We start from the raw sequence: 27,372 nt of genomic DNA on the forward strand, positions 1-27,372 counted from the left end.
TTTACATTTGTTTGTCTAATTCATTTTTTTCCTTCTAGAATTATTCAATTCTTTAGATTCCAACCTTGATTGTCTGAATACTGTACTACAGTCATGGCCAAAAGTTGAGAATGACACATTCATTTTCACAATCTGCCTCAGTTTGTATGATGGCAATTTGCATATACTCCAGAATGTTATGAAGAGTGATCAGATGAATTGCAATTAATTGCAAAGTCCCTCTTTGCCATGCAAATGAACTGAATCCCCCCAAAAAACATTTCCACTGCATTTCAGCCCTGCCACAAAAGGACCAGCTGACATTTCTCTCGTTAACACAGGTGTGAGTGTTGACGAGGACAAGGCTGGAGATCACTCTGTCATGCTGACTGAGTTCGAATAACAGACTGGAAGCTTCAAAAGAAGGGTGGTGCTTGGAATCATTGTTCTTCCTCTGTCAACCATGGTTAACCGGCAAGGAAACACGTGCCATCATCATTGCTTTGCACAAGAAGGGCTTCACAGGCAAGGATATTGCTGCCAGTAAGATTGCACATAAATCAACCATTTATCGGATCATCAAGAACTTCAAGGAGAGCGGTTCAATTGTTGTGAAGAAGGCTTCAGGGTGCCCAAGAAAGTCCAGCAAGCGCCAGGACTGTCTCCTAAAGTTGATTCAGCTGCGGGATCGGGGCACCACCAGTACAGAGCTTGCTCAGGAATGGCAGCAGGCAGGTGTGAGTGCATCTGCATGCACAGTGAGGCGAAGACTTTTGGAGGATGGCCTGGTGTCAAGAAGGGCAGCAAAGAAGCCACTTCTCTCCAGGAAAAACATCAGGGACAGACTGATATTCTGCAAAAGGTACAGGGATTGGACTGCTGAGGACTGAGGTAAAGTCATTTTCTCTGATGAATCCCCTTTCTGATTGTTTGGGGCATCTGGAAAAAAGCTTGTCCGGAGAAGACAAGGTGAGCGCTACCATCAGTCCTGTGTCATGTCAACAGTAAAGCATCCTGAGACCATTCATGTGTGGGGTTGCTTCTCAGTCAAGGGAGTGAGCTCACTCACAATTTTGCCTAAGAACACAGCCATGAATAAGGAATGGTACCAACACATCCTCCGAGAGCAACTTCTCCCAACCATCCAGGAACAGTTTGGTGATGAAGAATGCATTTTCCAGCATGATGGAGCACCTTGCCATAAGGCAAAAGGGATAACTAAGTGGCTCGGGGAACAAAACATCGATATTTTGGGTCCATGGCCAGGAAACTCCCCAGACCTTAATCCCATTGAGAACTTGTGGTCAATCCTCAAGAGGCGGGTGAACAAACAAAACCCCACAAATTCTGACAAACTCCAAGCATTAATTATGCAAGAATGGGCTGCCATCAGTCAGGATGTGGCCCAGAAGTTAATTGACAGCATGCCAGGGCAGATTGCAGAGGTCTTGAAAAAGAAGTTTTTTGCATCACCTTCATGTAATTGTCAATAAAAGCCTTTGACACTTATGAAATGCTTGTAATTATACTTCAGTGTTCCATAGTAACATCTGACAAAAATATCTAAAGACACTAAAGCAGCAAACTGGAAATTCATATTTGTGTCACTCTCAAAACATTTGGCCACGACTGTATACTAACAGTTGAGGAGCAGTGTAGTGCCATGGCATGGATACTGTTAAAATGTCCCCTGGTGAATGTAGTCAAAGTAGGCTTGGTCCAGCCTGTGAATTTTACAAATTGTTGCAGGTTGGTGCAAGGGACGCTTAGTTGTGGACCAATGAAGGGTCCTCTCAGAGGTCTGATTTCACCTCCCACCCATTCCAAACCGACCCTACTGTAACACTTGATGTAGATCAGAATGATTTGGATGGGTGAAAGAGATACGGAGTAGCTCCATCCATGTCATCTTTAGGCCAGTGGAGCTTTCACCGACCTTATAACTTCAGGATTCGGATTGGACAGTAGTGCCCCCGTGGATTGGCAAGAAAGTTCTAGCACAGCCCACTTTTACTGGCTCCGAAGTCGTGCACCTCTACCTCGCTCCCCCCTCCATCAGTTCCTCACCTCACAACTCCCCTCATCCCTCTCTACAGTGCGATCTGCCCCCCTCGGCTGGAGGCTCAGGTTTATCTGGAATCAAGGTGAAAGCCATTCAGGAGCCGCGCGCTGTAAGGTGAAGGAGCGGTCCGTCACGAAGCCGGGGGGAGAGCGAGCGATAAGGACTGGGAGCGGGGTTTGACTTTTTCTGCGTAAATTCTGATTTGAGGGGCGAGCGGGAAGCCATGTCTATATTCTCAGCTCTCGGGCTGCTCTTGCTGTGCCAGCTTTTGGCATCATCTACAGCCCAGGTAAGCGGTGGCTTTGGTGCGCCCGTTATCCATCCCTAATGTTTTCATTCGTCACCTTGTGCCCGGAATTGCTGTTTGTATAGCTTCTTTGTAAACTGCCTGAAGAATTTGTAGGCACTCAACTGGCCTGATGTTCTCATTTAGTTAATAGTTTATGCGTTCCACTGTGGGTGTAAATGTGTCAGTCGAATCCTTCCATGATAATTAGGCTTCCTGCAAGGTGGTCATATATAGGCTATTTGTCATCCATTTTGATATGAACCTTTGACCCAGTTTAATACATAGGTTATATATAGACGGGCTCGATTTTTTCCTACATGTTAGTTCCTTTCTTGTTTTATAAGGTTGTATGTAGCCTAGGTGTCGATTTGTTCAAAGATTTCTGAATGGGTTATTGAAACAATGAGGACTGATGTCTTTTCAGTTACCTTTTTTAATTTACTTGTGAGTTTATGGAGTAGGGGTTATGGAGTAGAGGCTAAAGAATGCAGAGCCCGAAGTTCAGTGGCCTGTTCACAATGACACCTTTGTTCATTCAGCCGTGCTCCTTGGAAGCCCTAGGAATGACCTACGCTTATTAGTCCAGTCTGAAATTAAATAAAGTATATTTTTCATTATATTATTACACTTAAATTATTAGTTTGTGACCATAGAAATTATTTGCACTGCCTGTGCGTAATTGGGGTCATTTCTGCGCTCAAGAGCTCGGTTGTATAAAGGCTATTTCATGCACATAGCTTTGTCATCATATATTTTGTGATACATTTGATTGTTTTTCACAAATTCTTGGAACGGAATCATCGAAATGTATTTTTTAAATATTTTTAGTTTATTGTTTAGGAGATTCGAAGCAATGTAATTAAGCAATAAGGCCCGAAGGGGGGAGTTATGGCCAATATACCACGGCTAAGGGCTGTTCTTTAGTACGACGCAAAGCAGAGTGCCTGGACACAGCCCTTAGCCGTGGTATATTTGCCATAGACCACAAACCTCGAGGTGCCTTATTGCTATTATAAACTGGTTACCAACGTAATTAGGGCAGTAAAAATAAATGTTTTGTCAAACCCATGGTATATGGTCTGATATACCACAGTTGTCAGTCAATCAACATTCAGGGCTCGAACCACCCAGTTTATAATATAATATAACCTGAAGCCTACCAATGTGGACACTTCTTTTTCGTTCTGAATAATGAAGCACGATCAGTGCACACTATTATTGGAATACTTTCAACAACAAGCATTAAGACTTGGATATATATATATATTTTTAGGTACAAGGTTTATCCTGTATATTTTTTCATTCTTAATGCGCACATTCCTTCCATGCCCATTTGGACATAAAGCAGCTTGATTTTAGACCATTTATGAAGATGTATCACATGATAATACCTATCTGTCTTGCGGATGTCTGTATTGATTTTTGACGTCTTGGTTTTGTGTCGCAGAGACCCGGCCCACGAGGAGCAGTCGGGCCGCCAGGACCCCTGGGACCCGCAGGGAAGGATGGTACTGACGTGAGTTAGCTAGCCAGACACCGAAGCATGAGGGGCTCTCTCATTGGGTTTGAGACCACTGTAAAGTAGTGGAGTGTAGTAGAGCTGGGTTTTGCTATCCAATTACCGAATGAAGTTGTCATCATGGCTGAGGCAATCAAGTAACTTGTTACTTTAGCACTAGCTTGTCAAACAAAACACATTTACTTATGTGGACCTAAATTAGGATTTATGCCAACTTTTTATAGGGAAGGTGTTGTCTTTAATCCTAATAATAAAAGTAATTTGTACGTTTCTAGAATGTTTAAGGGTGAAAAATGTTTTTAAAAGATGAGTTTATTCAAGTTGTAGCCTACTGATTAACAACAACAAAACTGAAATCAAATGGATTGAAAATCCAAGTATGACTGATATTCTATTTCTAATCCCAGCTGATCGAGTTGTATCAATTTCCCATCATTGATGACAGTGGTGTTTTAGTATCGGTCTTGCAATCAAATTGTGGTCAAATGCTCGCTAGTCATCCAGTTTATAAGGGATTGACTCCTCCCACTGAGAGTCTTAACCCTGCCTCACAGGTCATCCTTAAACACAGGCCTTTTATTGGCCAGAGGGCACCCGATGACACATCAGAGCCAATCATGATAGAAATGGGAAAAACCAAAGGTCGCAACTTAAACCAGAAATCAAGTTCATACTTGTGCTATATGTTAGAGGGGAAATCTGATTATGTGCTCAAAAAACCAAAACACTAAGGCCTATGGTCTCAAACCGTACAATAACTTGATATGTTAATGGCCCCCAAACAGAGCCTGCAACTTTTCTGATCTCATGACAGAAATTCAAATACATTTTTGATTTTATGTCTATCAAACCTTTTGATGTCGGGGATTGAATAGCTGTGTTGCTTGAGTGGAGTAAAGTCAATTCGCCACAGTTTGGAAGGCCAGCCAGCCATACAGAAGACCCATTCATTCATACATTCCCCAACCCTATGAGAGCATCTAAAGTTACCTCTCACACCTCCTTCCTCGCCACCCTTCCCTCCCTTCTCCTACCCCCTGTCCAAACCAACCTGAGGCTTTCATCATGTGACCATTCCGCTCAGTCTTTTAGCAATGTTTATTTTCCCCCATTGCCCACTGGGAGATTTAGGGCAGAGGGTAACTACAACCTCCTGTGTGTTAAAGCACTTCATACACACAGTCTGTATATCACTGGTAGCCATTCGACATATAGCTTTAGATGAGTTTCATTTCAGTTGTGTTGTGATTGACCTTTTATGAATAAAATGGCCAGAAGGATGTCCGTATTTCACAGCTTTCTGCTGAGATGGTATTATTCGTCTTTAAACACACACACACACACACACACTCACAGTAATTTGGTTGGCATTTGTGACTGTGGACTTGTATTAACATATAACTTAATCACTTGTTATTTAAGGACATGATATGTCCAAAATCGGTCCAATTCCCAGACTGAAGTCAAAGGCCTTTGAGATATGTGTCCTTTTGGAATCTTATGTTGTTTATTTTGATTGACAGGGCAAAGATGGCCCTGCTGGACTTTCAGGGAAAGCTGTGAGTATAACAACAGAACATAATCTTTTACAACAACAGATCAACAATAAGGTTTTGTAAGGTGTTTGATTGTTCTAACACAGACCTGTTCCAATGTTTTAGGGACCCAAGGGGAAAGCAGGGGGAGCAGGAGGACCAGGGAACCCAGGCCTGCCCGGCCTCCCAGGGGTGGACGTAAGTGACCCGTAGAAACTCACACACACACACTGGTCTTGTTATTGATGCGAAAGAGATTGCCTGAATCGCTGTCATAGATAACCCAGCATGCACCTATTAGATATGCAGTAGCTTGAGCTATTGATACCAAACTCTACTCCTTGACACTTGCTTCGACTGCTTCCCAGTATTCACTGTATCTCATCGTGTAATTGACTGCCCGGAGTCGACTGAATTGGACTGAACAGCCATTTACCTGCTTACAGAACGAGTAACCTGTCCTCTATTCAGTGAACAACTTGCTCATAGCTACCTCTTTGTTAGAGAACTTGAATGAATTATCCCATCAAATGTGTCCCCCCGTCTATTCAAACAGTTGAATTGAGTAATTTAGACGTAAGAAATAGCACAATATAATGTCTAGTAATGTTTCAATAATGTTGTGATTCTTCCTCAGGGATTGACAGGTGCTGATGGGCCTGCAGGGAAGGACGGTCCTCCAGGGGAGTTTGTAAGTGAAACGCCTATCGGTCCCCCAAGGTCCCTGGGTGGCTGTTTGCCTCCGGATGTGCCTCATTAACTTTAATGACGTCTTTAACTAAAGACTGCCCCTTTGGCCTCCTCAATCAGCCACTAAAACACACAGATGCGTTCACACACATACACAGGTGTGCGCGCACGCACACACACACACAGTATGTACAGAGTGACAAAGGCATTAACGATTTGAGGCCCCTCAGTTAGCTCAACTTGTGAAAACCCACCCAGAGAGCAGGTGTTGTGACCTTAGAATGACCTTAGGCTGAGGGAGGTGCCATCCAGTCCTCTGTGTATCATATCTGTATGACCCTACAGAATAGAGAGAAAGGGTGTTAGTTAGATTGAGCTCCTTGAGACCTTGGTGGGCTAAAGCTGGTACCTACTCAGGCCTCTGTTTTCTCCCTGTCGGGACGGATTTGTCGAGCTGGCTCTGGCCCTTTGTGGGAATGTTTTTAATGAGGGATAGGGTGACACTGAGTCAGATGTATCTAGCGCTGGCCACTGCTTCCCTAATCCCGCCTGGAATGCGCACAGCTGCCCACCAATCAGGCCAAGACTATAGGAAGTAGAGGGATCTGCGGCTTGGATACAGGAGGAAATAAATACAGTCATCCTCTGAGGAAGATGAAGCGCTGAGAATATGAAGGATGGCATGAAAGCAGTACAGCGCAGGAGAACGTAATGGTTTTACCTAGCACCCCCAGAACTGGGTATGAAGTGTTGGGAGTCATGCATTAAATGCGAGCTATGAAAGGATGTTAAAAGGGTCCTGTGATCACAACTTGAAGGGAGTAAATGGGTCCGCTGTCAAAAATGGAGGCAGCCCTCTGCAATTCAACTAATTAGTCACACTAATCAGGAAGTGGGTGTTTATTTCCTGGCTAACATCCATGCACTAATGGGATGAAGCTTGACAAGCTTGGACATTCTCTACCTCCCCCTGCTCACACCGAGGAAGGAATTTGGGCTGAAGCTGTTTTCAGAGCAAAACACAGTAGCTACATTTTCAGGAAAAAATACCTTTCGCTGTCAAGACATATCGACCACCTCCCCAAAAGAGTCACTAGATAATGAAGTTCACCGATGCTCTTCAACACACACAAGCAGTCTTTACTGCTTAGACTAGAGGAAGATACTGTATGTTCTCACTATTAAAGGTGCTACACATAGAATTTTTGCATTGTAATTTCAGAAAATGTCCATAATATATCTGGTGCTAACAGTGGAATGATGTGTTTCACGGTATCACTTACCCGCCAGTGTTGTGATTGGCTGTGATATTCGCCTATTGATTTCTCCCGCCGGAGCAGCATCTGTTGTCAAACTGGGAAAGCTGTTCATACTTTGTGGCTATGTTATCTAGTGGAAATTGTTCCGTCATTTCCTGGTTGCTCAAACTCTACACTGTTCGCTCAATTTCAGTTTATGTGAAAAAACAAGCACTGAATAGTGTAGGTAATCATTTTACCATCTAAATCGCTGTGAATATATATTTTCAATAAGAAAAAATATAGTTTTTTTACAGTTTTTTGAAGCTGGTGGTAACTTTCACATTTTGGTCCACCAGCTTCAAGTAGCTGTAAAATAATTCAAACAGAGAATACTAGAGATACTGAGAATAACAGTAGAGGGATGAAAAGTGAAAACAAACCACGACACATTCCCATACATCACAGGAGACATGCACGCGTGTGGCTCTGTGTGTGCATGTGTGATATGTGCTCGTGTGCAGGTGCATGCGGGCGTAAGTGCTGTGTACTGTATATGTGCGTGCATTTATGTGCTTGAGTGCGTGCAACAGTGTCTGTGCATGTGCGTGTGTCTAACTGTGTGTGTTAGTGTGTGTATTTGTGCAGCAGTCTAGTCTACACTCATCCAATATAAAGTCAGTTGGAACAGTGTGGAATGCAGTGTTGGTTGCCATGACACCACTGTGTTAAGTCTCATTGTGAGTCTTTTTCTCCCTCACACCACACAAACTGTCCAAACACAGCTGAGATGGAATGTTGGTGGGGTTGAGTGTGTGTGTGTGGGGGGGGGGGGGGGGGGGGAAAGAGGAGGGGGGGGGGGCAGAGGAGGGGTTGGAGGGCAAAGGGAAAGAGAGAGGAAACAGGGAGGGAGGGGGGAGTGAAAGAGTGAACAGGAAAAGGGGCACAAAATAAGGAGAGGGGGGGGGCATCTTTATTATACTCTTGTTGTGGGTCATATCAGGTCACTGCAGCACTTTCCAGCATAGGAAAAGTGTACGCAGTCTACATTTGTAACATCTTTATAATAATGTAATCATTTCGATTGTTTCCCACCTATTTGGACCAAGGCAGTTGCTCTAGTTTTGGCTCACTGATACATGACTCGATGTTGACACGTCATCCCCTCCCAAAGACCTCGAAACCCAGTTTTGGCACAAGAACATGCAAATAATGTTTTAGGTCTTTAACCTAGTTCTCACCTAGTTTCATTGTATCTGTTGAAGTTGTCTGAGGGGTCGTGTGTCTTTGTCACTACAGGGCGATGCTGGACCTCCCGGGCCAGGTGGACCTCCTGTAAGTACAAGTTCATCTTCCACCTCTGTTACATGCCCAATAAGATACCAACGTAGCCTTTATCACCGGCCCATGTTCATAACCTCTATTACACCAGACGGATCACTAGAAATATAGATGTTGTTGATTACACACACTCACCTGTCAACAGCTAAATCTATGACTAGGGCCCAGAGTTTCCTGGTCGAGTCACATGGTCAAGACACATACAAATGTTCCCAGTTATAACACAAACACACACACACACACACACACACACACACACACACACACACACACACACACACACACACACACACACACACACACACACACAAGCACACACAGCTGTCTATCATCGTATACATACGGTGTACTGTCACAAGCCTTCAATTACACCTATACGTTTGAACCATGATAACATCAGCTTGTTATGACACGATGGCTCATAAGTTGTCTTATGTGTATGTATGTATGTATGTATGTCTTAGTATGCCTTTCCCTGTCTTCCGTAGGGCAGAGGGAGACCGGGAGCTCCAGTGAGTACAGATGATCAAAACCAGTTTTCACTTTGCTTTTGTGTGTGTGTGTGTGTGTGTGTGTGTGTGTGTGTGTGTGTGTGTGTGTGTGTGTGTGTGTGTGTGTGTGTGTGTGTGTGTGTGTGTGTGTGTGTGTGTGTGTGTGTGTGTGTGTGTGTGTGTGTGTGTGTGTAGATATTTTTGCATGTCTATATATGACTTCTTCTAGTTACGCATGTGTTTGTGTATGTCCGTGCCTGCTGCGTGTGTGTGTGTAGATATTATTGCATGTCTATATATGACTTCTTCTAGTTACGCATGTGTTTGTGTATGTCCGTGCCTGCTGTGTGTGTGTGTGTGCTCTCACCCAACCCATTTCTATTGTTTCCAGGGACTACCAGGAGCCAATGGGCTTGCGGGCGGAAGCGGGCCACAGGGACCAGCAGTGAGTGTTAAGATCAATTAATGAATTCATCCCGATTAAGAAAGATGTACAACAGACAGAAAACAGGGAAATATACACTTACACTTAATCACCTCTTTGACTGCCACTACTTGATATCTAGTGGACTCCCTGGTAATTCATGACAAAGTAATCAAGTTTGCAAGTTTAATGTTTAACTACTGAATGACAAGTAAAATCTGCAGTACCAGAAGCAGTATCACTCCAGGACCAACACTAGAGATCCCTGAGACAGAGAAGACAGGCACGTCTCTCCAATCCAATCGTTTTCCCATAGTGGAGTAGGGAAAGGCCCCTGGAGAGAGAACCAGGACTGATTGGAGTGATCGTGATGAGGCATGATTTCAGTTGAGCTTCATATCGGAGACGCTGGTCAGAGGTTCAGCAATGGAGCGTCAGCTTTGATTTCCTTTATTTTAACATGATGAGAGTATGGGGAAATCTATGTCTATGCAGTGATTTTGGTACAGTTTATATGCAAATGAATCAGGTTGATTGATTGACTGATTCTAGCCTGTGTGTTCCTTTTCCTCTCTCCCAGGGCCCTGAGGGTCTTGCAGGATTGGCTGGGCTTCCCGGCCCTGACGGACCCCCAGTAAGTACAGAACATCTACATGATCTGTTGATTCTCCACCTTAGTGACATTGTTATTGCTGCCATCAGTCAGGGATGGATATGCGTGGTCACACAGATGTGGGATGAAGAAATGCTTAAAGAAAGACAGATGGAAGTGTTACACATTCATTTGGGCTCCTGAGTGGCGCAGCGCTCTAAGGCACTGCATCTCAGTGCTAGAGGCGTCACTACAGACCCTGGTTCGATTCCAGGCTGTATCACAACTGGACGTGATTGGGAGTCCCATAGGGCACAATTGGCCCAGCGTCGTCCGGGGTAGGCCGTCATTGTAAATAAGAATTTGTTCTTATCTAGTTAAATGAAGGTTAAATAAAATGTATAAAAAAATATATATCAATCTGAACTTCATTCTTTATTCTACCTCTCTAAGGGTCTTCCTGGGGCTCTCCCTGATGGCAGTGGAGATCTGTTGGTAAGTATCAGGACGTTTTTTCAGACCCAACACATTTAAGTACATCAACCCTGTACTGTGCTGCATTGCTATGCACACCATTGAACAGCAATGGGACATTATTTTTACTACATGCCTTTGCCTAATGCAGTGTTGTCTTTCCCCTTTATAGTGTCCTGCCATCTGTCCTCCTGGCCCCTCCGGCCCTCCAGGAATGCCTGGATTCAAGGTGGGTATAGTACATTGCTGCTCTACCTTACTCAGTGTGCCTTTTAAAGCTCTGAAATGTGTGCTTTTCAAATGACAGTTTCCCCCAGGAACATGACAGCTAAACTAACTGTTGTGTATCTCCCATTCTCATGATCTACCCTTCTTTGTCTTTCTTTATATCTCTCGCCATCCCTCTCTAAATATGTTTCCCTTGCTTCTTCTGTATGTCTTTCCCTTCCATCCCCTCTCGCTCGCTCTTCATTTAGGGTCACACAGGACACAAAGGAGATAAGGGAGAGCTCGGGAAAGACGGCGAGAAGGTGAGATCAATAAGAATGAAACTCAGAGAGCAGAAAGGTTTACTAGTCTGAAGTGTTAATCCAGATGTGAAATACCTATTGTTTAACTGTGTGTCCTGTTGTCTCTCCCAGGGTTATGCTGGCCCATCTGGTCCTCCAGGTATTCCCGGCACTGTGGGCCTGCAGGTGAGGGATGTCACCTAATGTGGCTCGAAACACAGACATTTTTATCTGTTGCCTGTTTGTTTAGATTGTCCATTGCTATGCAGTGTTGATTGTTCTGATTGACTCTTATGGTGGTTGTGATTGATTCTGATTGGTTCTTAACCCTCCTGTGGTGTTGTTTCCCAGGGTCCTCGTGGTTTGAGGGGACTTCAGGGCCCGATGGGGGCAGTAGGAGACAGGGTGAGTACCATGCCTCTGAATGTCTTTGTCACAGACCTCTCTGTCTTTTGTCTGGAACTTACAGACCAGCACTTCAATAGGCTGCAGTGGAAACGCTATGTCAGTTTCCCTGATTGTAATGCATCTACTGTCTCTCTCTCATTTTTCTTTTTAGGGTTTACCCGGTTTCCGAGGCAAACCTGGTATTGCTGGCGTCATCGGCAAGACAGTGAGTCTCTCCTTGTTCGTACTATCTGTTGAGTAGTGTATAACTCGTACCTCACTTCGGCACTGGTGTTTATGTCATTGCGTTAGCTGTCTGCCATTGGTCCCATCAATAAAAAGCTCTGTGTGTGTCATTTGACAATTCCAGGGTGATGTTGGAGAGAAAGGACCAGAGGGATTTAGAGGGCCAAAGGGCGAGATTGTGAGTAAATAATACACACATGCTGTACATTTTTGTATTGATATTTGCATGTCTGACTGAACATCCTATTTACAGGCAACTCTGATCTCTAATGAAATAGCAGACTAAACAGTCATGTGACGGTACATGGTGTGAGTACAAGAGATTGTAAAGGATCTAATGGTACGCTACAAACTGTTCAGGTAATGTAACATTGTTCATTGTCATTTCTCAACAGGGCAAAATTGGTCCAAAGGGAGTTCCCGGGGGATCAGGACCCAAAGGGGACCCTGTAAGTCTTAAAATGCAAATCTCTTCAAATACACATCCATAATCAAATGTAAATCTCTCATGAAAACAGATATTGCAGATCTCGGACCCCCTGACCGACAGAGTGTTTCTCTCCTCCACAGGGCATCCCTGGCAGAGACGGGAAAGATGGCACCCAGGGACTGGATGGCGAGAAGGTAAAGTGGCGCCCGTACCTCCCAAAATGCTCTCTGCTCTGCTGACATTTCCCATGAGCCCCCGGTGGGTGTGGCTGATGTCATAGTGACAGTGTTTCTCTGCGTTGCCAGGGCGACGCCGGACGGAATGGGGTACCCGGTGAGAAAGGACCCAACGGCCTTCCTGTGAGTATCAAACCCAGTGTGTCTCCCTCCCTGTGCCCGTAGCTGCTGTGTAAAGCATGACATTATCTAGCGTCCCACTGTGTAAAGTTGGCCATTATCTGTCCCACTGTATCCTACTAGGAGATGCCCTTAAACCTGCACACTCGGATTCTCTTACACACTCTAATGACCACACAATCATATCTAACTCAGTCTCTCACAGTGTGTTTACTAGGCCCGTCCCATATAATCATAGTACTACTGTGGAAACTACCCCAGAGTCATGTTTCTATGTCTGTGTTTCAGGGTTTACAAGGAAAGGCTGGCGCAAAGGGAGCCACAGGAGGAGTTGTGAGTATGACAACAATGCCTAACCAGGTCATGAAGACAGTGATTTCATAAAGACACGGATATGATGTATACAATGGGGCCATAAAGAGAAGGATATCATAGTTTTTACCACCGCAGAGATCATATTAAATTATGCAGTTCTAATATGTAATTCTATGGTTAAACCCCAAGTCGCTATTCACTATTTCCACACCGTGGGGGAAAAATTGGGGGAGTTCTCATAGACGGCCAGCAAAAAAAGCCTCCATTTACATGTTGCTTATGAGTGCATTTCACACTAGTTTTTGGTTCTAATTGGATTGTAAGGGCTTGTATGGATGTCCTGCTTAATATAATGTTTGTGACGTCGTTGTAAATCAACTGCATTATACAACAACAACAAAAAACACTTCAACTTAACCTTCAACCAGTAAAATGGCTCTTTGACTACAGCCTATGTCAATGAGCAATACCATTTTAGGTAACAACTGCTGCATCCAAAATAGGCATTTTGCAACTATCACAACCAAATGTAATTTTAGCAACTTTAAAAGCAACAATCAAAACAACATTGCAAGCATATGAGAACACTCCAAAAAGTGTTTTTGTTTCAAAGTAAAAACGACGTAAATCTTGGCTATTTTCTTAGTGATGTCATAAAGCCATTGATGTCACAATGATATTATGCAATCAAAAGATGGAATCATACAGCTAATATTACAACTGAAATCATAGACCCAGTTGGTATTAGATATAACGTCACAGCCCTGCCCGCCTGTGGGGAAAACACAGCAGCTTTTCGCCATGTTTGTTTTCTTTTCTGTATAACAAAAAAATCGAAGTCGTCTCTTTTACAATCGGAGTCAAATGGAAAGAATATTTGTTTTCCCCAATTTGTGGGCGTGGTCAAGGGGGATTCATTCTTTTACGTGACTACAGACTCAAAAGAAACAGCAAGTGGTGTCATAGTCAGTGATGTCATCAATGTGTACTGTGATGTCACACATCCAGTGACGTCACAAATGGTATCATACAATCATATAATAAACCATACAGACAGTGATTACACCAATTATGTCATGTCAATTACAATCAAAGGTTCCCTGCTCAGATGTTGCATGCATCAACCAATGGTTGCGTGCCACTTCATCAACTGTGCCGTCAGGAACCAGATTGCTATAACATATGATGTGGTTAGCTAATACTTAAAATACCTATGCAGGTGTTGTAAGATCTGGCAAGAATGTGCCCATTGGAACCATACAGACAGAAAAGTCACAAATGACATCACACTTTCAGAGGAAATACACACAGTGGTGTCACAAATGACATCATACAATTAGAGGAACCATTAAGCCAATGGCAGTGAAGTTAAGCCACCACATAACCCTTCTGTTAACCCTTTCCTTCCCAGGGCGACCCAGGAGAGATGGGAGAGGCAGGGCCGTCTGGAGAGCCAGGTATTCCTGTATGTATCTGATGGGCTTCTGGGACATTAGGGTATTTTGGGGGTGTCTGTGTGTTGTGGGTTGTTTTGTTGCATTGCACTTGTGGTGTATCAGCTCGTCTCACCTGCCTGCACCATCATCTGACTCCTCCCACAGGGCGACATCGGTATCCCAGGAGAGAGGGGCGAGGCGGGACCCAGAGGAGTGGCTGTAAGTAGTCTAGGTCAAACTTCAATACCGTATCCATGGAAACGTGGCAGCATCCACCTGTTGAGATGGCAATGGGTAGAGTGGAGCCATGTACCAAGGCGGTAGGTAGTTTACTGGTTAGAGTGTTGGGCCAGTAACAGAAAAGTCACTGGTTTAAATCCTGGAGCCGACAAGGTGAAAAATCAGTCGATGTGACCTTGAACAAGGCACTTAACCTTAATTTGTTGTAAAACAACACATTTCACTGCACCTATCTGGTGTGTGTGACAATAAAAAATGTTTTTATTTGTTTTATTATCAAGTAGAATAGCAGTCAACATAGCAGAAGTGTTTTTCCTGACCGTTAGAAAGTATGGTTAAAACAGAGCGTAAAATTTCTGCCCTGCCATAGCTTCCCCAGTCAACTGTAAGTGTTGTTATTGTGAAATGGAAACTGCCAATGGAAACTGCCTCTGGAAGCAACGTCAGCACAAGAACTGTTCGTCAGGAGCTTCATGCAATGGGTTTCCATGGCCGAGCAGCCGCACACAAGCCTAAGATCACCTAAGATCACCATGCGCAATGCCAAGCGTCGCCTGGAGTGGTGTAAAGCTCACCGCCATTGGACTCTGGAGCAGTGGAAACGTGGTTTCTGGAGTGATGAATCACGCTTCACTATCTGGCAGGCCGACGGACGAATCTGGGTTTGGCGGAGGCCAGGAGATCACTGGCCTCCGCCAAATGTCCAATGGCGGCCTGAATGCATAGTGCCAACTGTAAAGTTTGGTGGAGGAGGAATAATGGTCTGGGGCTGTTTCTCAAGGTTCAGGCTAGGCCCCTTAGTTCCAGTGAAGGGAAATCTTAACGCTACAGCATACAATGACATTCTAGATGATTCTGTGGTTCCAACTTTGTGGCAACAGTTTGGGGAAGGCCCTTTCCTGTTTCAGCATGACCATGCCCCCGTGCACAAGGCGAGGTCCATATAGAAATGGTTTGTTGAGATCGGTCTGGAAGAACTTGACTCTCCTGCACAGAGCCCTGACCTCAACCCCATCGAACACCTTTGAGATGAATTAGAACGCCGACTGCGAGTCAGGCCTAATCGCCCAACATCAGTGCCCAAACTCACTAATTGTCTTGTGGCTGAATGGAAGGAGGTCCCCACAGCATTGTTCCAACATCTAGTGGAAAGCCTTCCCGGAAGAGCATGATTTTGGAATGTGATGTTTGACGAGCAGGTGTCCACATTCTTTTGTTCATGTAGTGTATTACCACATTACCTCGTGATGAGTCTGCTGCTCTCTCATTCTCTCCCATTATGCTTACAACAAGTCTGGAATAAAACAAGAGCACAGAGACGTTATTACAAGGATTTCAACGGCCAACAATACTCAACTCTTTCCCTAAAGTTTGGGTGTGACATTCATTTTCAGTTCTAAAGCTTCTTGCCCATAAAAGGTAAGTCATAACTTCCTGGTTTACTTGTATTGTTTTCCTGTGGACATTAGCAAGAGAAAACAAGATGGTGTTACACATTTTATCCATCATCTTATTGTTCGTTTGAATGTACAGTATGATGATTGAGAGAGGATAAGGACGGAAACGTCCCCTTATTAGTTAAATGATAAAACACAATCGGTTGTGATTAACTAGGAGACTGTTGGATAGCAACATACAATATGAGTGAGAAAGGTACAGAGGAACAAAGATCATAAACCCCCCCCCCCAAAAACAATGCGAGCATCACAGCATTACTAATAACAGGGGAGGTTAGAATTTTGGGGGGGCGGTTAAGAGATTCTCTGGTTCGAATCCCAGAGCTTTGAGGAGGACACTTAACCCTAATTTATCCTGTAAGTCACTCTGGATAAGACTAAAATGTAAATGTAAACTGTAAAACAGATATGTATGAAAATACCCTCAAATTAAAGATGACATTCTGTACTATCGCCTCATATGAAAGATTTGATCTCAAATCCGAAATGCCGGAGCATAGAGCCAAATGTACATATTTTAGCTTCACTGTCCAAATAAATACGGAGGGGAGTGTATATTCACACTATATACACACAGTGGCCAGTTTATTAGGAACACCATCCCGTTCACTAAAATGGTTTTCTCCTACAGACAGTGCGTAACGTGGCCATGGCTTGCTATATAAAGCAGGCAGACAGGCGTCGAGGCATTCAGTTACTGTTCGATTTAACTTTTGAATGGGCAAAACGAGTGCGTGGTATAATCATCGGTGCCAGGCTTTCCGGTTACTGTATTTTAGAAAAGGCCGGCCTCCTAGGCTTTTCACGCACAACAGTGTCCAGGGTCTACTGAGAATGGTGCGACAAACAAATAGCAGCAGCTTGTTGATGAGAGGTCGAAGGAGAATGGCAAGAATGGTGCAAGCTAACAGGCGAGCCACAAACAGGCAAATAACAGCGCAGTGCAACAGTGATGTGCAGAATGGCATCTCGGAACTCATCGGTCCTTGTCACGGATGGACTATTACAGCAGACGACCACACCGGGGTCCACTCCTATCAGCTAAAAACAGAAAGAAGAGTCTCCAGTGGGCACGCGATCACCAACACTGGACAGTAGAAAAAGTTGAGAAACATTGCCTGGTCCGACTAATCCCGGTTCCTGTTGCGTCAAGCTGATGGCAGAGTCAGGATTTGGCATAAGCAGCATGAGTCCATGCCCCCATCCTGCCTGGTGTCAATGGTACCGGCTGGTGGCTGGGGTGTAATGGTGTCGGGAATGTTTTCCCTTGATTCTAATTGAGCAACGTTTCCGTGCCCTGACCAATTCAGGCTGTTCTGGAGATAAAGCGGAGTACGACTAGGTACTGGAGGGGTGTACCTAATAAATTGTATATAGCTATATTCTCCTCCAGTTAGATGGAGGCAGTGGTGAAGACAGGAGTGTATAAAAGAGGCATGGATGAAAGAGGGGATTTTGTCTTTGGTTCCCCATCAGAACCCTAGAGGGAGGGAATTCAGGATACAGCCAGGATATAAAAGTGATTATCATGCTCTACACCAGGGTTTCCCAAACTGGGTCCTGGGCCCCTCCCCCTCCACGGCTGACCTTTTTGGTTTTAGCCCTAGCACTACACAGCTGATTCAAATAACCAACTCATCGTCAAGCTTTGATTATTTGAATCAACTGTGTAGTGCTAGGGCAAAAACCAAAACGTGCACCCAGGGTGGGCCCCAGGACCGAGTTTGGGAAACCCTGCACGACATCAACAATGACTCGTGGGCCTCTTTCTTCAAGCGCAACTGCAATATCCTCCTCTTACCAAGTTATAAACAATCATGTCCTTCTTTATTAGAGTCTCTTAAAAAGGTCAGGTTTGAATAACAGATCATATTGGATGAGGGAAGGCAAACGGTCAAAGGTCCGGATGAGATGTACTTCCTGTGTCTGCAGGCCCTGATGTACTTCTTGTTGTGCTAACATTATGTTGTATATTTCCCAGGGGGGCATCGGACCAGCGGGCAACATCGGGGTTCGGGGCAGCAAAGGCTTCCAGGTCAGTGGTATGATGGGATACATCCTTTCTGGACAATCCCTGAATGAAATTCTGTGTCATGTGTTGGAGGTCTTCTGATGGTGTCTATGTCATGTTCAACAGGGAATAAAGGGGGCTCTGGGGGACCCTGGCCTTCCCGGACCAACCGGAATCCGCGGCGGATTTGGTGAGAGGGTGAGTGTGACCCCGAACAGAACGCTTGCTGGCCAAAGGCTGCAGAAGTGACCAACAGTGATGTTCACCCTGGGGATTTGAACATTTCACCATCGGTTTCCAAGCCCACGAATCCCTATTCACCACACAGATGTCCTTATGGGAATAAACAAGGCCTTTTATTTGTAGCTAAGCTAAAGACAGATTACAGCTATTGACCATCTGACCCAATATTGGACTGCACACAAACACGCACACACATAGCTCCTCCTGCCACACCCATTTAGATCAGAGCAGTGTATGCTCATAACCTGGACAGTGTGGGCTTACTCACTCCAGCCCTAACGGTGTGTACTGTACTGTACCCAGGAGAGAGGTGAGAAAGAAGAGTCCTGTTCAGTAGCCGAGGGCAGAACAAAGCCAGGCTTTATCCAGCTTCTTGCTCTGTCCCACTCCCCCCCCCCTCTCACTCAACGCACACAGTCTGCCATCTATGGAGCCATGGGCTCTGCTACTGGTCTCCACAACCACTGACTCTCTTTCATTCAACAGTCCCCTCTCTCTCTCTCTCTCTCTCTCTCTCTCTCTCTCTCTCTCTCTCTCTCTCTCTCATTCTGTTCCTCCTGCAGGGTCCAGTCGGAGCATCAGGCCCTAAAGGAGACGTGGTACGTACACATGTACTACACTTGTAGCTCCCTACAGTAGGGGTCAAAGGTCAAATTAAGTTGAGAATCATAATACCATAGAAACCCCGTTCCAACTGTCTTCATTCAGTGTGCTCATGGGGTTACCCTGCTTCTTGCCTAGTTAAATATATATATCTTTTTAAATAAAGGGTTTAGAGAGAATCTTGCCATTGATAATGGGAACGGTTATAGAGGTGGGAATATGGTTTTATGGGCTCATTATGGAAGATATTGTGGGGTTATATTTTACTTTTGTAGGCACATAACCAAAGATGGATGTGATATTTTCTATGGAAGCTTCCATGCACACCCAATTATTGTTATTCAAATGAAAAATGATAACCACTAACTAAGTGGCATCAAAAAATGCTTATTTTGTTTTCTGTTCAGGGTGTGGCAGGAGCTGATGGTTTGCCCGGGGAGAATGGAGAACCTGTAAGTTATCTTTCATATTTTAAGTTCAGCCAAATTAATATACATCCAATCAACATGAAAACACGTGTGTCATCCAATTTCTTTTGTCTTATTTGTCATTTTCAGGGTCCATTTGGTCCAGTTGGCCAAAAAGGAGAGGTGAGTAATCTCTTTATCTTCATCCAAACTGTGGAGTGAGTCCTTGTCAGTGTTGAATGTATGTTTGACAAACCACAATATGTTTAGAGCCTAGATTCAATCAGGTCCAAGCGTTAACCGGTGATAGCAGACACCCGCATTGCTGATGTTTTGGTGGTGTCAGAGATGGAACTGTGTTTGAGCAGTCAAATCGGTGAGCAGCTGCTCTTGCGATCATTGTCACAAAGCCACACCCGCCCCACTCCTGTTACAAGTTCAGAATGAGAAAGTGTAAGCTACATAGAAATAATTACACTCAAATGGAAAAATTATTTTAAAAAAGATTTATGATTTCTACTACCCAAATCGAGGTGTAGATTACATCTCATAATCCAGTTTTCGAAATTGTAAAGAAAGCTGTATGGGATTTCTGTTACTGCGACTCCATGCAGTGGGAGCCACTTGTGGATTTGACAGCTCTAGCTAAAGTGGATCTGATTGAATAGAGCCCTAGGTCCAACTCCATTCATTGACACATATTTTACTGGCAGGTTTGTCCCTCTAGATAACTACCACAACAGTTGTGATCACATTCACTAGGCGTACAGTCAAAAACTCTACTTAGTTGGGCTTACTAGACCAGTCTATCATTGACCCCCTTTTCACAATCTCACACATCTTTAGCGGCTCTTTCCCTTATTATGGTCTCTCTCCCCTCTCTATCGTTTCTCTCTGATGTGTTGCCAGAGATTTGGTTTTTGCACTAAGTGCTGGTGCCCAGGCCAGACTGCAACACACTAACTCATTGTACGGGATCCCAGCTCACATTCCAGGATTAGCTGGATTAATTAGCCTGCCGTACGATTGCTTACCCCCACTCTCTGCCATGCTAAGATGCAGCACAGTTTACCTCACAATTAATGTCATTGCAGCCAAGGCACCGATGTGGCTCGCTAACGCTAACTGCTGCTAGCTACAGCAGCTCTCACACTTAGGATTTGTTGTGATCATTCAAGGAATGATCAAATGAGACGTATGTACACTCCCACACTGATGTTCTCAAGGAAGCACACAACTACAGTGTTTACTTTCCCAACGCTCTTTGATAGGTCAGGTTGTTTCTTATTCTGGGGTCATCTCAAATGAACTACTGAACCAGAAACAGTTGGGCTGTCTGATTCCCTCAGATCATAATGTTGGAGAAGTTCGAAGTTTTGCCACAGAGTGCAATAGACCTACACTTTCTTCCCTCACAACTGAACACCTCCACTGAATTTAACTCTGTTTGACATTTACACAAGAGTTGTATATTTGATTTCGTTTTTTTTGTTGCGTTTACAGTCTGGGAAGCGTGGAGAGCTGGGACCTAAGGGCGTGGTGGGACCACAGGGAGAGCTCGGAGCCAGAGGGGTTCCTGGGAAACCAGGCCTCATGGGCTTTCAGGGTGAACAGGGTCTGTCCGGAATCGCTGGCAAGATTGGTGTTCCCGTGAGTAACCTCTTTGAGTAACTAGGGTTAATGTAAACTTGGCAAGTTGGTGTCCCTGCACCAAGAATGCCTCGGATCGACTGAACTGTCACTGACGACACCTGCTGAATTAAATATGTCTTCTCTGCCTCTGTTTTCAGGGTAAACTGGCAAGCGAACAGCACATCAGAGAATTGTGTGGATCTATGATTGATGGTGAGGATTTTGGAGATCAAAAGGGTTGTAGGATGCAGTGTCCTTGTCTTTCTTTAAATTACCAAAAAGGGACATGAACTCCTTTTTGACAAAAATATATTTTGCAAATTTCTGTTCCTCTGTCCTGCCTCTCTCAGATCAGATTGCAAAGCTGGCTTCCAACCTCAGAAGACCCCTGTCCCCTGGCCAAGTGGGTCGCCCCGGCGTTGCCGGATCTCCAGGGAAGCCAGGCGAGACTGGGTCTATCGGTCACCCCGGCTCCCGTGGATCTCCTGGCTACAGAGGACTGCCTGGAGACCTCGGAGACCCCGGTCCCAGAGGTAAGTAGCAGGAGATGCACAGGGCCATGCCGAGAAACATACAGCTCAAACCGCCTATGTGATCAGCACAGAGCAATGGACTAACAGATAGTAGCTTTGCAGCACAAAACGTATGAAGTGTACAGACAGGTGTGACCATCTCTAGTATGTTAGGCATATTGCACAGTTCTCATAGTAGTGCCTTTTTTTAAACATTGTTTTCCGTCTCTTCCACAGGTGATCTTGGTGAACAGGGTGACAAGGGACCCATTGGAAAAGCCATCGAAGGGCCCATTGGAGACCAAGGATACCAAGGTATGACAGTTTATACACCGTGCATTCACAGTGAGTGTGGTTTGGGCTAGAATGATACACGTTAATGGGTAGCAAAGGGGAGTTGTATCAGTAGACTCTCTTTGCCACAAACCTCTTCTTTGTGGGACATCTGAGCCTCTATTTAAGAGTAACGCAGGTTTCCCCTGTGTGTTTGAATTAGTGCGTACTTGTTGGGAGACTTGGCTCATTCCCTGCACTCTTGTTTCTGTGCCCATAGGTATCCCAGGAGTATTTGGAATCGTCAAAGACGGGCGTGACGGATCCCCAGGAGATCCAGGAGAACCCGGAGAGGCAGGTAGGACAGGAAGGACCGGGCACTCGGGCTCGCCAGGAATCTGCGACACTACCGCCTGCCAGGGGGCAAATGTCCATGGGAAAACCTCCAATCCCAAGAACCATTAAACATTACTTCCCTCATCCCGGAACGAGCTACCCCTGGGAGGAGAAAAGATGAGGAAGAGATGGAGGAGAGGAGAGAGACGAGTCACATAATGTCCTCTTTCAATGTATTTAAAACAAGACGGGAACAGTAACGACAGATTTATTTTGAGGAAGAGAAGAACGTCCCAAGAGTGTTAAAAGAAGGAAAATAGCAGTTTGGGAAAACAAAGAAACAAACTGAGACTAAAAATCTAGACTCCACCCATCCATGAAGTGGACAAAGCTGAGTAAACATTTGACAAGAGAGCTAGCATTGCTCCAAATACCATCAAAAGTGAATAACATTTATTTTATTTTATTAATTAAACAACTGAAAAACAACTTTACTGGAAAAGTGCTTATGGGCCATTATTTTTCAAAATCATTTATGTGTGTAAAAGTATGTACTTGTGTTCTTTCACTCCCTAAACATCTTGCGTCACATACCCCTCCTATGGAAGACAAGTCTCCAAAACACGACAACCGTGATTGTCCTTGCAGTGAATGTGTATGTGTCAAGGTCCTTTCTGCATAGACCGCGGGTGTTACCTCACAAGACAAGCTTACGAAATGTCAAATAGGAAGATATGTGCCAGTGAGCAGAGTGAAGTCTGCCAAGGAGCTTTGCGGGTACCGCAACAGGCGATGAAGAAACCCAAGTGCCCAGATATTTTGTATATTGATGCAACCACAGTATTTTCCAACTCTTGATAGATTCGTTTACTTTTCAATCAGTTTGTAAAGTGCTTTTGTCAGTTTCCTTTTTTTTCCATTCGTTTCACTTTTCATGATTACATGTTTGATTTTAAAATCTCCCCTTCCAATATGTTTTGAAAATAAATACAGTTGTGGATGCATCAGAAATTGTAATTGTACAATAACACAATTTGTGTTCTTTATCTTTTTCATTTTGCAATGACCACATCCACTATATACCGGTGCTGTAACTATTAAATATACATGACTTTATATACTATTTATTATTTGTGGGTGGCTGTTGTAAGATGCTACAGCACCATGTTGTAAGAAATAACAAATAAAGCCACTTTTCAGTGAAATATTACTCTTTTCTACATACAATGCCTTGCAAAAGTATTCATCCCCCTTGGCATTTTTTTCTATTTTGTTGCATTACAACCTGTAATTTAAATGGATTTTTATTTGGATTTCATGTAATGGACATACACAAAATAGTCCAAATTGGTGAAGTGAAAAAAATTCCTTGTTTAAAAATGAATCTAAACAGAAAAGTGGTGTGTGCATTTGTATTCACCCCCTTTGCTATGAAGCCCCTAAATAAGATCTGGTGCAACCAATTATCTTCAGAAGTCACATAATTAGTTACGTAAAGTCCACCTGTGTGCAATCTAAGTGTCACATCTTCTGTCACATGATCTCAGTATATCTACACCTGTTCTGAAAGGCACCAGTCTGTAACACAGCTAAGCAAGGGGCACCATGAAGACCAAGGAGCTCTCCAAACAGGTCAGGGACAAAGTACAGATCAGGGTTGGGTTATAAAAAAGTATCTGAAACTTTGAACATCCCACGGAGCACCATTAAATCCTTATTAAAACATTTAAAGAATATGGCACCACAACAAACCTGCCAAGAGAAGGCTGCCCACCAACACTCCAAGACCAGGCAAGGAGGGCATTAATCAGAGGCAACAAAGAGGGCAAAGATAACCCTGAAGGAGCTGCAAAGCTCCACAGTGGAGAATGGAGTATCTGTCCATAGGACCACTTTAAGCCGTACACTCCACAGAGCTGGGCTTTACGGAAGAGTGGCCAGAGAAAAAGCGATTGCTTAAAGAAATAAATAAGAAAACACGTTTGGTGTTCGCCAAAATGCATGTGGGAGACTCCCCAAACATATGGAAGAAGGTACTCTAGTCAGATGAGACTAAAATTGAGCTTTTTGGCCATCAAGGAAAATGCTATGTCTGGCACAAACCCAACACCTCCCATCACCCCGAGAGCACCATCCCCACAGTGAGGCATGGTGGTGGCAGCATCATGCTGTGGGGATGTTTTTCATCGGCAGGGACTGGGAAATTGGTCAGAATTGAAGGAATGATGGATGGCGCTAAATACAGGGAAATTCTTCCAGAGATTTGAGACTGAGATGGAGGTTCACCTTCCAGCAGGACAATGACCCTAACCATACTGCTAAAGCAACACTCGAGTTGTTTAAGGGGAAACATTTAAATGTCTTGGAAAGGCCTAGTCAAAGCCCAGACCTCAATCCAATTGAGAATCTGTGGTGTGACTTAAAGATTGCTGTACACCAGCAGAACCCATCCAAACTGAAGGAGCTGGAGCAGTTTTGCTTTGAAGAATGGCCAAAAAACCCAGTGGCTAGATGTGCTAAGCTTATAGAGACATACCCCAAAATACTTGCAGCTGTAATTGTTGCAAAAGGTGGCTCTACAAAGTATTGACTTCGGGGGTGAATAGTTATGCACGCTCAAGTTTTTTTTTGGTGTCTTATTTCTTGTTTGTTTCACAATAAAAATAATTTTTCATCTTCAAAGTGGTAGGCATGTTGTGTAAATCAAATGACACAAACCCCTCCAAAAAATCTATTTTAATTCCAGGTTGTAAGGCAACAAAATAGAAGAAAATCCAAGGAGGGTGAATACTTTCGCAAGCCCCTGTATCAAGTTAATCAACTGAATGTTCATGCACTAAAACAACCAGTAGATAAACACTAACCAAAAACAAGTAAATTGTCACATTTATTTTTTAACTATCCAATATAAGCAGGGTAATGTGAAAAACTGTCACAATAACATACTTTTGAACAGAGTATATACAGAGTGAAGCATCATTGAACAATATATATTTAGTGTATTTACTGCAGACACAAGGACTAAACAAACCTGTATAAAACACAAAAAAATATTGCACAAATATTAGAATTCAAAGATGCACATACGATTAAGAATAACTAAACTGAAATCTAGTCAGTGGATCACCACGTTTTCATTAACTCTTCAATGCTAGAGAAACAGTGTCATCTGTGCCCGATATTCAGTAAATCGCTCTTATTTTTTGGGAAAAAGGTTTGTTGCCTCAGAATCAACTATGTAAAGTTGTATAAAAAACATCTCTCCTTCATTCTACAGTAACCTGATCTATATGAGCCCTTGAGTGCAGTTACACTTGCATTGTATAACCCAGGCCCTCAGTCAAAAGGTTGGAATGTTACTTGCATGGTCTGAAACTTAAAACTTTCCCCCGTTTAATTATTGTTGTTCATGAGATTTGGAAGTGAAGCTAATTTGAAATATCAGTCGAACTATCAGGACACTTTTTATCAAAATACAAATTTATGAAATCTGACGAAAAATTATGGCCAAATGATGAAGATGGAAAATTACATGTTTGAGTACATGCCCTGTTAAGGAGGCTAATAATCACATTGAGGTACAATTATATTTCATATAATAAATAGAATAATAATTAAATAGGTGTTATAACTCTAAAGCTGGCTGTACACTTAACGATTTTGGCCACGATTTAGCTGTCCCAGACAAGTGTGAGATTTTTTTCAAAACTTGTCATTGCACATCTCACACTAGAAGAGAATTGCAGATTTTGTGGCAATAAAATCAAACCTGAATGTCTGGGACTGCTCGGTAGCCCTCAGATTGCGTCTTTGACCCACTCACATTAAGCGAGCGTCGCTGACGGCCGCACGCCCTGAGTAGGCAACGACTTTGGGGATTTTGTCTCCGATCTCAAAAACTTGTCTGGGACAGCTAAATCGTGGCCAAAATCATGTAGTGTCCACCCGGCTTAAGACGTTGTTTTCACTGCTCCGATGCCTGTGGGTCACTTGGTGGCTCTGCGGTCTCCTGGCGGACCATGACCTGGCATGAGACACTGCTAGGCTTGATCCGCTGACCAGTCTTACCACAGATTGTGCTCTGTAAATCCGGAGAGGAGAAAGTCACCACAGGAGAATAGCACTCTATGGCAGGGTTTCCCAAACTCTGTCCTGGGGCCCCTCCGGTTGTATGTTTAATTTTTTTTTGTGCACCCAGGGTTGGCACCAAGACAGAGTTTGCGAAACCCTGCTCTATGGTACCTCAGGACACTACAGCAGCACGACACAAAAATGTGTCTGTTCAGGGCTTGACATTCACTTTTTTAGACACAAGTAGGCCAGATTATTCCATTTCTGTTAGTCACATGTCTGTGGAACTTGTTCAGTTTATGTCTCAGTTGTTGAATCTTATGTTCACACAAATATTTACACATGTTAAGTTTGCTGAAAAGAAACGCAGTTGACAGTGAGAGGACGTTTCTTTTTTTGCTGTGTTTAGTTATGTTTTGTAGGCAGTGCTTAGTTTGAGCCAGAGCCTGTCGGAAAAGAATCCCACACCTCTCAGTTTTGGACTGTTTCGTGCTGGAACCTATTTTCCCAGATCTGGTACATCTCCTGACATGACAAATCATTTTCACTGTTTGCAATGTAAAACTTCCTTTGAAAGCGAATAGCTTTAATTCGAGTTGCCTCCTCTGTAATTTTCCTGCCTCCTTAATAAACGTAATGTGAAAACGTGCCTGGCTTTCTAATTGATTTGGGTTGGGCTGGCCGGGTTTATGGTTTGTGCAACATTGTAGGCTAGCCTAGAGACCTTCCAAACGCAGCCGTTACTGTTGTGAGAGAGAGAAGGGCGCCTGAATCTCCCACATAACTACAGTGAGATTCACTGAAATAATTATTAATTCTAAATCAGGAGTAGGCCTATAATTTAGCCACAGAGTATTAATAGCTTTTTTTCTTTTATAGCCTAGCTGTGGGTTGTGTGTAGCCCAATTAAATGGTATAGCCTAGTCGGGAATGGGCGGCAAATCTGTCAGTGAACAGAACAGAATGCAGCCAAAACAGGCCTTTGGCAATATTTCAAATAGAATCGCGTGAAAACGCTGGTTGGATAGCAAATCTGCCCTACCAAGCAAAAAGGCAGTAAGTGCTCGTGTGGTCGAAAATTAGTTAAAGTAATTTACATTAAATACATGCTTAATCATGTGGACAAATATCCTGCTTCTATTGTACTGTGTTTTGGAGAAAATGGGGGTCATGTTAGCAGTAACTGCGTAAAGTTACTGTGAAACCAAGGTAAATAAAAGCCATTTTTCTCAGTTCCACTCAATGAGCAGTTACTGGAAGCTTTGTACAATATG

At 43.8% G+C, this 27,372-nt stretch overlaps 1 protein-coding gene across 1 annotated transcript; it reads left to right on the forward strand.

The window, feature by feature from the left end:
* Positions 1 to 1,886: 1,886 nt before the first annotated feature.
* On the forward strand, positions 1,887 to 26,747 carry LOC139557005 (collagen alpha-3(IX) chain-like). Its single transcript, XM_071371260.1, has 32 exons — positions 1,887 to 2,330; positions 3,778 to 3,846; positions 5,373 to 5,408; positions 5,511 to 5,582; positions 6,022 to 6,075; positions 8,612 to 8,647; positions 9,142 to 9,165; positions 9,536 to 9,589; positions 10,149 to 10,202; positions 10,614 to 10,655; positions 10,807 to 10,863; positions 11,111 to 11,164; positions 11,276 to 11,329; positions 11,495 to 11,548; positions 11,703 to 11,756; positions 11,901 to 11,954; positions 12,172 to 12,225; positions 12,347 to 12,400; positions 12,512 to 12,565; positions 12,851 to 12,895; positions 14,289 to 14,342; positions 14,479 to 14,532; positions 17,992 to 18,045; positions 18,148 to 18,219; positions 18,828 to 18,863; positions 19,275 to 19,319; positions 19,425 to 19,457; positions 20,778 to 20,924; positions 21,065 to 21,119; positions 21,257 to 21,439; positions 21,656 to 21,733; positions 21,972 to 26,747. Exons 1-32 carry the CDS (start codon positions 2,265 to 2,267, stop codon positions 22,154 to 22,156), a joined length of 2,037 nt encoding a protein of 678 aa, XP_071227361.1. The 5' UTR covers positions 1,887 to 2,264; the 3' UTR covers positions 22,157 to 26,747.
* Positions 26,748 to 27,372: the final 625 nt, after the last annotated feature.

This window comes from Salvelinus alpinus, chromosome 28, assembly GCF_045679555.1.
Source record: "Salvelinus alpinus chromosome 28, SLU_Salpinus.1, whole genome shotgun sequence".
In the NCBI taxonomy this organism is placed as follows: Eukaryota; Metazoa; Chordata; class Actinopteri; order Salmoniformes; family Salmonidae; genus Salvelinus; species Salvelinus alpinus.